We start from the raw sequence: 12,795 nt of genomic DNA, 5'->3' as shown, positions 1-12,795 counted from the left end.
AAATGATAAAATAGATCAGATAGATTTAATTGATATTTATAGGACATTCCATCCAAAAACAGCAGATTACACTTTCCTCTTGAGTGCACATGGAACACTCTCCAGTATAGATTACATCTTGGGTCACAAATCAAGCCTTGGTAAATTTAAGAAAATTCAAATCATATCAAGCATCTTTTCCAACCACAATGCTATGAGATTAGAAATCAATTCCTGGGGGAAAAAAACAAAAAACACAAACACATGGAGGCTAAACAATACATTACTAAATAACCAAGAGATCACTGAAGAAACCAAAAAGGAAATCAAAAAGTACCTAGAGACAAATAACAACCAAAACACGATGATCCAAAACCTATGGGATGCAGCAAAAGCAGTTCTAAGAGAGAAGTACACAGCAATACAATCCTACCTCAAGAAACAAGAAAAATCTCAAATAAACAATCTAACTTTACACATAAAGGAACTAGAGAAAAGAACAAACAAAACCCAAGGTTAGTAGAAGGAAAGAAATCATAAAGATCAGAGCACAAATAAATGAAATAGAAAGAAAGAAAACAATAGCAAAGATCAATAAAACTAAAAGCTGGTTCTCTGAGAATATAAACGAAATTGATAAACCTTTAGCCAGACTCATCAAGAAAAAGAGAGAGAGGACTCAAATCAATAAAATGAGATCAGAAAGAGAAAAACAAATACTGTATGCTAACACATATACATGGAATCTAAAAAAAAAAAAAAATGGTTCTGAAGAACCTAGGGGCAGGACAGGTATAAAGACGCAGACGTAGAGAACGGACTTGAGGACACGGGGAGAGGGAAGAGTAAGCTGGGACGAAGTGAGAGAGTGGCATGGACATATATATACTACCAAATGTAAAATAGATAGCTAGTGGGAAGCAGCCGCATAGCACAGGGAGATCAGCTCGGTGCTTTGTGACCACCTAGAGAGGTGGGGTAGGGAGGGTGGGAATATGGGAATATATGTATATGTATAGCTGATTCACTTTGTTATACAGCAGAAACTAACACACCATTTTAAAGCAATTATACTCCAATAAAGATGTTAAAATACATATTTTGCTCTGAGGGATTACTGGCAATTTTATACCATAGATTGAATATAGAGATGTAAGTGAATACACATGTACTCTTTAGCTTTCCTCTCTTCTACCAAAAGTTTCACTCATTTGACTAATTACACAAATAACTCCCATCACACCCACCCACCTGTCACCATGTTTTACAAGAAGGCAGGCTCCGTGCAAAGAAACACACCGTATTCTTTCAGAAAACCAGAAGCACTGGCTAACTCATCACCAAATAGTGCCAGCTGTAACTCTGAAACTCAGATATAATGACCTATGCTCTTGCTGTTCTGCATCATTTCAACTAGCATCTGAATTGGAAATACAATGAGGTTATAAGCGTCCTCAATTCAGAATATCTTAACACCTATTATCTAAGTTCCCAGCAAATGTAAAACTCCACAGGGTCAGGAATTTTGATCTTTGTATTCACTGATGTATTCTCAGGACCTAGAACAGTGCCTGGCACAAAGTACTGTATAATTATTCGTACGGTGAATTGTCATTAACATGAATAGTCATGGCTGATAAGAAAGTACTGCAAAGCTGGTAAGAAACTCATAAATAATATCTATTTCTTTATTTAACTACTATACTGGATCTTTTATCTGGCCTAACTTCTACTGTCAGACGCATGTACCTTTATTACTTGATAAATTTGCATGTCCTAGCTCTTCCTGTACCCCAAAACATAACAAAATCCAAGACGGCCGAACTCTTGTTTATTTAGATTACATTTAATCCATGAAAAACAGGAAAATCCAGTTAGATCAACAAAATATTTCATCTTCAACTGTCTCCAAAGAATGGGTTTCCTAGTAAAAATAACATATATTTAAACTTATAGCCAGGTCACACAAGACTGTAAAACACTATTAAACTGCATATACCACTGACAGCTAGATGTGTTTAGACAGAGGATGAAAAAATAAATATTTATTTTTTAAAACATGCAAAAAAAAATGTCATGTTATGAGTAGTATAAAAAGTTTAAAATATCCCCCGGACACTTATCTACTCTTCTCTTTTGCATTCCTACCTTCATTGTACTCTACTCTTCTTAGCATACTATCACATTAAATGGAATTCATTCACTGATTCATTTGTTGATCAATTTGTTCTCTTTATATCTATAAACTTTTGAGAGTGGGAACTGGGGCTTACACATTCTTGCATTCTCAGTACCTAGTAATAAGTTTCTATCAATAAATTATTAATAGAAAGATAGAGTTGAACATTAACACGAAAGCAATATATAACATCAGTGAGTCGATCAAAGAAGTTGAAAGGTGGTCTCATAAATTTAAAAGCAATAATGTCTTTATACAAAGAAAATCAAGCAGTGATTAATTGCAAAAAGAAAAGAAAATATACCTCTTTCTAAGAATTATTCCTTGGAAAGATTATCTCAGCTTTACAATGAAAAGCCTATCACATCAATCCAAAGATTGGGAAATAAAGAGAAAAAAATGTCTGTGCTCTTGTATCATAAGATTTTTGTAATAAAATGCTTTCAGAGATCAAGCATAAATTAGGTGTTCTGGGTGCCCAGGAAGCAACAATATCCTGGCCACTAAAGAACAGCTAAGTCAGTGAACTTCCATGACATTCTGAAATGAGCTCTTGTCATGAAACGTCATGTGCTTCACTAGATAATCTCAACTCTCTGCGAGCATGTTATGACTATGGCCAGAGTAAAGGAAAACAGGAGTGTCTCTAAATCAACCATGGGCCATGAAGCCAGACAGACTGTATGACAGATGCAATTTTTCTTGGCACCACTTGGGCATAACTAATTGATGACAATCGTATGTCCACACTGGCACATTTCCATGCGGAATGTGTGCTAATATGTCACCACATCTGGATGCTGGGCATGCTGGGGTCCGGAGGCACAAAGATCTACTAACAGCAGAGGCCCAGCAGCTGTGCTCAATGAACACCGTGGGAGCTCCACAGAGCGATGAAAGGACTAAATTACCACAAACTGTAAATACAGATTTATTTCATTAAAATACGAGGTAACCGCTGCAGCCATCTCTTGTTCAAACAGACATTTGCCTCTTAAGAAAAAACTAACATCCATGTATATACACAGTCCTAACTTCATAAAGAAAATCTGCATCTCTCCTATGGCAAGATGACACAAATAAAGCAAAATCAACGAAGTTGCTATATTCCCTTTAAAAAAAAAAAATCCCACACGGACACTAGGAAGGAAAAATATGATAATATACTCTCATCATGTTAGCAAGAATAGTTCTCTTCCATTTAATTCAAATGTGAGATTTACATAACTGATTACAAAGCCCACGTTGAAAATTCAACATATTATAGTCAAAAAAAAACCCTTGGACATATTAATATATATTTCATCTTTAATATGAAATAGATCAGTATAAATGGCTTACTCTTCCTAACTCACAAGTAGAGATTAGGCTGACCAATAATTTTATTCTGATCCTACATAATAAATTATTAATAAATTTATTTTTCATAACTTATTTGAAAAATTGATGACGATTATATGAAACAAAAGCTCTCATGAAAAGCCTGATGCTCTGGCCACAGAATTACTTCAATAGAAAACAAATTCTAACTGAGAAACCCTTCATATATGTTTAATTAAATATCTGCTATAAATCTTAAGTCAAATAATTACTCTTCCAATGCAGTGTGACAGAAATCCTCCTCTTAAAACAGCAGTTTATATTATGTCCTCATGGATAAAATTCAAATTTTAATCAGGTCAGAAACTAAAATTTCATTTGTCTTATCCCTTTTTTTTTCAGATGATTTTTTTCCTTCCCTCTTAATTCCTTTCCTTTCACATCCTGCCTTCCGTCAAGCTGCTCAACCTGCCCCCACAACCTGGACTGACCAGTGGGTAATAAGAGAGGTATGTCAAATTAATCATTCCCCTCCCTAAGGATAACTAAGACATGAAAGCCATCTTTCTCTGTTTTATTATGATTGCCACTCATCTCCTAAACAGTTATGCGGTGATAGAAGGCATTACTAATACATTAGAATTTTCCACATGTGGATTGAATAAAGAGAAACAATTTCTTTTTAGGAAAATCATGAAAGATTCTGTAACACATCCTTTCCACTTGCAGGTCTGCAAATGCTTTAAGTGGCAAGACTACGACTAAAAGGGAAGCACTGTTTAACACCCTCTATGAAAACAGGAATAAGTTATGAAAATGAGATCTTTTATGTGGAAATTAGAAAACAAAGAGGATGCCTTTTCTCATTTTCTATCTTCAATTCATCTAACATTTTACCAAACGTGGAAACCGTCTACATCACAGAAACGATGGTCCTATTATGAAACAGTATTTTGATTCTGTGTATTTGAAAAGCACAGACTCACTATATAGGTCAAGAGCAAGAAAAGGACTGAAGAAGGAAAAAAAGGGTGAGAAGAAAGGAAGAAATAAAATGTAGCTGACACTAAAATATTTTAGATAACCCTCTGATTTCATCATCTAAGTCTCTTTTACCGCTATTAATAGTTGGGACATTCAAGCTGAAGATTATAGGACTCTGCATCCAGTCTGGCACAGATAGTCTGACTAGTTCTAGGCACACTGTGGCTTATTTTCTTATCATCTGCCTCCAGACAAACGTGTAAGATTGACAGCTCAAAGGAATTTTTATTAACAGACATTAACTGTTTTGTCAACATACATTAACATCCTGGTGAACAAACTAATTGTATTTAACAAGAGAGTTGTCTTGTCGCTCTGACTTACGGTACCGTGTCAGTGAAACTGCTAGGGAACCCGTCTCCCCACGCAACATGAAGCAGCTATGCTCCAGGGACAATTCCAGACGGTCCCTTCTTCGCTGCTTCCTAACAGTGGAGTTCCAGAACGTGGATCCAAAGGTGAGCAGAACAGACGCAAAGTACTGCAAGGGTTCACCACCCTCCGCCCCGTTTTTGCACCCCACAAAACCCTTTATCCAAGGTCATGGGGAATAATCTAGAAATGCAGAGTCCTTGACTTTGCCATTCTGCTTAATATCCGCCCAAGAGCAGAGTCCAGTGCCCAAATGGCAAGTAGCAAGAACAGCTGCCATTCCAATTCACAATTCAAAAAGTGTACGGCTTTATTGATTACCTATTTTATATATAGGAAAAGAAATTTTTCTGCAGTCTTTTCCAGCCTGAGTGTGAGAGCTTTATCAGTCAACTACTAACCAGCCACAGTTTCACCACCGGGTCTCACCCTTCAGAGACCACTCGTTTGAGATGTTTTTCTTCAATGTAAACAACAGACACCAAAAAGACACAACTTGACGTGATTCAGATGCCCTGTTTGACCTCCTTCCCCAAATCAAACCACAGAGAAACCAGGTTTCTCTTTTTCCCTACTGATAACTATCCTGGAATTTAGTACAATAAAATTTCCTTTTCTAAAATGAGACTAGAGTTAGGTTCGAGGCTATCAGAGGTAGCGACAACTAACAGGTAAGCCTAAGGCTAGAATAGAGTCTTTTACAACTTATAATAGTTTCTCTACCTAGTATTCACAGGTAAAACTCCACTTGAAGAAACAGTCACCTAAAGGAGGTCATCTCTTTTCCTTTCCTTTCACACGTGAACTGCAAGCACTCACCTGACGCTTTTGCCCTGTTCGGAGAGCATCTTTTCCTTTCACACACGAACTGCAAGCACTCACCTGACGCTTTTGCCCTGTTCGGAGAGCATCTTTACCAAATCAGCAATGGGGTACTGAGCTTTGGCCGCACAGAGACCGTAGCCTACAAGGAACATTAAGAACACAGAAGAATGTGGTTTTATTTCAGATTGTATGGACTACAATTCCTCTCTTGATTGAAACATATTTTTATGCCAAAACGGGCAATCAGTTCACAGGACTAGAGGTGAAAACAGAAAACTTACAATATGGACTTTTAAAAATATTGGCCTAAATTTCAAATTCAAATTCTCATGGTCCCTTCTCAGTCTCCTACAGTGTCTGACACTGCTAGGCACTCGCTCCCTACATCACATATCACACATCTCACATACACACTCACACACACACACACACACACACACACACACTTGTGCACAGGCTCTCACTTGCTCTCACATAAACATTTTCAAACTGTCTCCCTACTTGGCTTTGATAACATGACAGTCCCCTGGTGCCCTTCCTGACTCTGTCACTACTCTTCCTCGATTTTCTTGAACAGATCTTCTCCTTCTGTGCCCTCGCCCTTAAATGATGAAGCTCTCCAGGGGCTTTAACTTTGCACCTCATTCTCTCTTTGGAAAATCTCAGCCCATCCCACGGCTTCAACAACCACCTGACGGCTCCCAACCTGTCTCCAGGCTCACTGAGCTCGAGTTCAGCCTGTCCGCTGTCCCAGCTCCACCACAAACTTAACGTCTCCAAATAAGAACTTAAAACCTTCCCCCTCTGCCAAAAAATAAATAAATGAATAAAGTGTTCCGTATTTCTGATGGTCCTACAGGTATGACCGAAAATGTCAGTCATCTCCCTTCCCCTTGAACCCCTGTGCTCTGTCCCTCCTCTCTGTGCAATGAATCTCACATCTGTCCCCACTTTCCTACACTCATTTTTCCAAAGACCAAGTCTCTGCTCAAGGTACTCCCTCTGCCCCCGCCCAGTGCCATCCATCCTCTAGGGCCCCATACAAATCCTCACTTCCCAACAGTCCTTCTTAGGTTTCCCATGGTAGAAAAAGTGTCTATATCATCCAGTTCAGCCCTATCATAACCCACCGTGCATTATTTATCTATCTCACTTCTCCACTAGATGGAAAATGCCTAAAGGGAAAAGAGTGCTGTCTCTTACTCTCCCCCTTCACACTCCAGCACAGCGTTTCTCAACAGGTAATGCCAAAGCGCTCTGGCTGGGACAAGCCATGCCGCAGAAATGTCCCAGGCTTTACAGAATATTTAGTTTACCTGCTCCCACACACCAGCTGACAGTAGCAGCCCCGTCCTGGAGACAAACCAAAACCCCAAACCCACGTGTTTCAAACGCCCCTAGAAAATGATATTGCCCCCACTTGAGAAGGCTTGCACCTGAATATTCAATCCTGCTAAGGTCTGTTATTTATTTACATCTTCGTATATAACCAACCAGCAAACTACCCACATATCAAATCAATTGACTTTCTCTATAGAAAACTTCTATGATAGCATGATAGAGTTAAAAATCCTAATCTGGAATCAATGTATTGCCTGTAATAAATACAACGGCATTCTGCGATGAGTAAAGAAGTACTGGGCTAAACCTCAGAAAATTGGGAAACTGAGGCCTGAAGACATTAACTGACTTGGTCCACATATGTCAATTGTCAGAGGCAAAATTAAAAACAGAACTAAGGTGTTGTGACTCCTAGATGAAGTCCTTTCTACTGGGCCTTGTTAATGATTCTTTAAACATTTACTTTTGGAAAGAAAGATATTAACATTTACCAACCTTTACTGAGCGAGTCTAACAAGTAAGTTAGACACCTTCATATACTAATTTAATGCTGACATAGGCCCAAAATTTACCAATGAGAAAAAAAAATAACCAAGACTCAAAGATGATTTAAACATTTGTACAGAACCACAAAAAGACACAGGTAGAATCCACTACCTCAATTTACAGAATCTCTATGTGACTCCCAAAATATTAACCTAAGCCAAGAATTCTCAGTACTTTTCACTTAGTAATCACAGGGCTGCTTCTAAATTTCCATTAAGTTTTCAAAAGTGAAGACGTTCCACTTTGATTTATTTCCCTATTACAAGAAATTACTTTAATGTAATCAATTACAACAGCTATTACAGGTTGTTTGTTTGCTTTGGGGTTTTGGTTTTTTACCTGGAGTAATAATAATGCTATTAGCTTCTCGAATCATGTCAATTGCATTGTCAAGGTTGATTTCTGTATGTGTGCCAGAAATTTCCATGGGTTTTCCACCAGCTGTTGAAGTGGTACCGTAGCCTCCAAGAATCACATTAGCCAGGGAGCGATTCATTGCCTGGAGAGTAAAATTGTAGCTGTGAGAGCTTAATCCACATAACTTTTGAAAACGGTATGAATCCTGTGTATATGGTATTCAGAATCATTTAAAAAGGCTTATTTGATCACATAAAACATTTTATCCAAACCAATTTGATCTAACTTCTGAAAATTATTTCAAAAATTTAAATGATAAGAAGACATCTGGGAAATCACATCATTTTTTTCTATAAAATCAAGTGTACACTGATATCTTTTCAGTCAAAATAAATTTTTAAAAATGTAATGGAAAATTACCAGTCATATTGACATATATGTGAAAAACTCAGATATAGTCATTATTATCTGTGTACTGATTGAGCAAGTTCTACCTCCATATTGACATGTATTTCACCAGAGTAAAAGAATGATAGCCATAAGAAATTTTACAAGGTGACTCTACAGATCTCAGGTGAATTCTGATACCAGCTGCAAGCTGTCAAAAGGCAACAGGGAGGAATCAAAGGACAGGGATCCCTATCATTTAGAAGTCTGCTGCCCTCTGTCATCAGGAAAAAAGGAAATGTGGGAGTTGATACTGTCTTATTTTCCAAATCAACTACAGCTCCATGAAGCAATAACAGAAGTGACTGGATTCATCATTAGCCTTCTAAAATATTTCACTTCCAAAAAAGGTAAATGAGTTAGTTTATACACTGCTTCGCTAAAATTTACACCCATCTTTTAACTAGAAAAATAATGTCAGGAAAAAGTAAGAGGAAGGCATTTATTGCATGCTTATTTACAATCATCCAACAAAGTACCATACAAACACCACAGCTGGAATATGTGACAATAACGGATCTGGTTTTGAAAACTGTTTGGAGACCTCTAGAGGAGTGGTGGTTAAAAAAAAGACGGGAAGCTAGATGTTTTGAGTAATCAAAAACATTTTAAGGGGCTTCCCTGGTGGCGCAGTGGTTGAGAGTCCGCCTGCCGATGCAGGGGACACGGGTTCGTGCCCTGCTCCGGGAGGATCCCACATGCCGCGGAGCGGCTGGGCCCGTGAGCCATGGCTGCTGAGCCTGCATGTCCGGAGCCTGTGCTCCGCAACGGGAGAGGCCACAACAGTGAGAGGCCCGCGTACCGCAAAAAAAAAAAAAAAAAAAAAAAAAAAAAAAGCACCTGGAGATTTTCAGTGATAAGGAACACATCAGAGAAAAAAAAATATGACCACTCATCCAAAGATAGGCAAGCCTGCTACCACCTTAGGAGAGAGAATTACATATACTGCAGAAGTGGGACAGAGGCAAAGGCAGGGAAGAAACGAGCAGAGAAGATGAGCAAAGGGCCACACTTGACTTATGATAAGTTTCAAAGATGTGGATCAAAATGTTGTCAGAGTTTTTTAAATTGTTCTTTTGACCTAACCCCATTTATCAGATATAACATTCACATTTCACAAAGCCCAGAGTCTGGTGGATTTGTCTAAGTTTCTTACATATAAAATAAAGTTCAGAATATATTTATGCATATTACTGACAAGAGGGTCAGAGAAAAATTAAAGTGATGCTTTTAATTAAGTTCTTCATCTCAATCCAACGCGGAGTTTTAAATTCTTAACACAACCTCCTATACTTAAATCCAAGGTTGAATGAAAATCCAAATAGCCATACCTGACACTTCCCAAACATTCAACATTTGCTGATTTTGATAAATCCTTTCTAGTTTTAAATCACAGGATTCTGAAACAAAATTACCAGAAATACATTCTACCAAATTCTTGCCCTTAAAAACTGATTCAAAGGCCAATTTCAGACACTGAGATATTTCTGCAGTAGATAACTTTAAAAAAAAAAAAAAAGTGAAATGTACAAAGAGGCTCCATCACCTGCATCACACAGTCCTGTATAAAGGGAGAGATGACAGAGGCACAGGATGTAGAAGAATATGACCACTTTAACTTGGCTTAAAAGGAACCCTCCTTTTCTTCCTATAAAACTGAATGGAGGAGAGGGAAAGAATTTCTGAGGACATTTTATTAATGTGTACCCACTTCTGATGGTATCTTACAAAGAGAAATTAGGGAACCACACAGTAGTTTAACAATCAAAGTCAACTTGTTAAATACATATCCACAATCACATCACCATTAAGCTAATTCCATGTGGTCTCTTAAAACCTAAACTAAATTAATTTTCATCTCTGAATTTACCAATGCAACATCACAGTTCCAACAAATGTTTAGGGTTTTGTTTTGTTTCCTTCTTTTTTTTTTGCTTGCTTAAGTGATTAATGAGACTATCCTGTGACCACTGATCCAAAGACTGAAGAGTTGCCAACTTCCAAGACAAAGTATTTGCAACACTGTCCAAGACTGTTCCTTTCAAGTTATTAAGTCCTGTAATGAAAATTGTATGCTACATTAAAGAGATCCTTAATTCACATAATTCCAAGCAAACTAAGAAATAAATATGAAAACAAAGGAAAGGTCATAAAATAGACAAAGCAATAACAACATGTATACCATTGACTAGCATCTCTCATTTCAATGCTTTGTAGGTGCTAATTAGTTGACTGCAAGGCAAAAAAAAGTTATTTTTGGTTTGCCTTTGATCTACTTCATTCCGTTTTCTTTTCATTTGGAAACAAGCAGCAAAGTGCAAAAATCAGAAAATTTGCTCTGAGAATGCTGTTGCATTTTTGTAAGCCTTCTATATCCCAGGCAATCTGGACACTATCTCAAGTAAATGGACTGCAAAATCATAGAGTTTAATGTCTATACGACATCTGGATATAAAGCAAATCATTCATTTGAGCTGGCTGTTTGACACTGTCAACATTTTTCAGCTTTTATAATATTGGGTGCTGTGTAACCAAGCATTAGGCTCAGAGGATACCCAAAAGAATTCTTTGTCAGAACAAAAATTCAATTTTCGGGATGCCAATTACACTTAGGGTGCATTCCGTTCCCTCTCACATAATAAAACCATGCTGTGCTGGTTTGGACTTGCATGTTTCCTTCAATAAATAATAAAATAATGAAGGTAAACATACTAGTAATATTAATAGATGTTTGATATGTGGTAGTATTTCTGCTACCATAACCTATCTGGAGAGGATTCCAAAATGTGAAATGAGCTAACAAATAGAATATTCATCTAATGTTCATTTAACAATTATTATATTCATTTGAATGTGCCAGGTGCTAGGGCAGGCTCCATAAACACAAAGGCGAATAATAAATGGTGTCTTAGGGCTTCTCTGGTGGCGCAGTGGTTGAGAATCGCATGCCAATGCAGGGGACATGGGTTCGAGCCCTGGTCCGGGAAGATCCCACATGCCGTGGAGCAACTAAGCCCGTGCGCCACAGCTACTGAGCCTGTGCTCTAGAGCCCGTGAGCCACAACTACTGAGCCCACGTGCTGCAACTACTGAAGCCCACGTGCCTAGAGCCTGTGCTCTGCAACAAGAGAAGCCACTGCAATGAGAAGCCTGTGCACCACAATGAAGAGTAGCTCCCCGATCGCCACAACTAGAGAAAGCCCACGTGCAGCAATGAAGACCCAACACAGCCAAAAATAAAATAAAATAACAAATAAATTTAAAAAGATAAAAAATAATAAATAAATAAATAAATGGTGTCTTAAAATATCTTGTAAAGTGAGAATAATATTTCCTACCTCCAGAATTAGTTTGGGGATCAAAAGAGTTAATATTTGTAAAGCACCCAGCATATTCTACTATGCCCAATTACGAGGAGCTATTTCACTTGTATTATTATTATGAACCACTCTGAGCTGCTAAGCACAAGCCATGGAGAAAGTTTCTTATAATAAACAGTTTATTATAAGAAATAAACAATTTCTTATAATAAAGATAAGAGTCAATGAGTATTAATGTGAGAAGTCAGAGCAGGAAAACCTAGAAGAAAAGGAAATTTCTATCTTTGAAATTGAAAACCATGCAGGTGTGTTTTTGTTGTTGTCTTGTCTGTTTTGTAATAAGTCACAGGAGTAGAACATGAGCAGTAAAACAAGCACTCTGCACATCACTGGTGGGAGCTTTGACTGCAGAGTCCTTCGGAGATCAATTTATCAATATCTATAGCCAACAAAAAGATCTTATTCCGTTTCATCAAGTAATTGTACTTATAGAAATTTGACCTAAGAAAATAATAAACAAGACACAAGGAAGAATACTGAAGGAAAAAAATGTTAAGAACAACTAATATCATGGACTTGGATAAATTATGGTATATGTTTGTGATATAATTACATGTAGACACTAAAATTTATTGGTTAGAAAATTAAACGTTAACATAGAATGTATTTAAATATATACATATGAAAAAAGACAAGAATTAGAATATTAAGTGTTAACAGTTAAGTGGTAATGGGATTATAGATTATTTTATATCCTTATTTATCTTTTTCTATTTCCTTAATGAAAGATGTTTCATTAAACATCTTTTATTTTTGCAACTGAGTAATATTTTTTAAAAATTAAAGCTTCAACTGCTTTCAAATCCAAATTACTACTATTTACTATTACAAAAAACATATCTGACCCAGTGTGATACTTATGGTCACAGACAGCTATGAAACCTTGTTAGCCTTACATATAATATAGGAATAAAAAATATCTGAGGTATGCTGACAGTGGAATGGCATGCCTGAGGCAATGGAAACAGAAAGAAAAGAAACAGAAGAAGTAGAAAAAACAGATCA

General features: G+C 37.2%; 1 protein-coding gene across 5 annotated transcripts in view; it reads right to left on the bottom strand.

Annotated features, from left to right (window-relative positions):
- NNT (nicotinamide nucleotide transhydrogenase) overlaps nt 1–12,795 on the bottom strand; it is a 93,200-nt gene that overhangs the window by 18,505 nt on the left and 61,900 nt on the right. For all 5 annotated transcript variants that reach the window (XM_024740338.1, XM_024740336.1, XM_024740339.1 and 2 more), the window contains 2 exons: nt 7,946–8,105; nt 5,777–5,858 (listed from right to left, as the gene is read on the bottom strand). In XM_024740338.1, coding sequence (XP_024596106.1) covers nt 5,777–5,858; nt 7,946–8,105 — 242 coding nt within the window. The remainder of the gene's footprint in view (nt 1–5,776; nt 5,859–7,945; nt 8,106–12,795) is intronic.

Source organism: Neophocaena asiaeorientalis, unplaced genomic scaffold, assembly GCF_003031525.2.
Source record: "Neophocaena asiaeorientalis asiaeorientalis breed wild unplaced genomic scaffold, Neophocaena_asiaeorientalis_V1.1 scaffold57, whole genome shotgun sequence".
Taxonomy (NCBI): Eukaryota; Metazoa; Chordata; class Mammalia; order Artiodactyla; family Phocoenidae; genus Neophocaena; species Neophocaena asiaeorientalis.
This window is presented reverse-complemented; position numbering and strand designations above follow the sequence as displayed.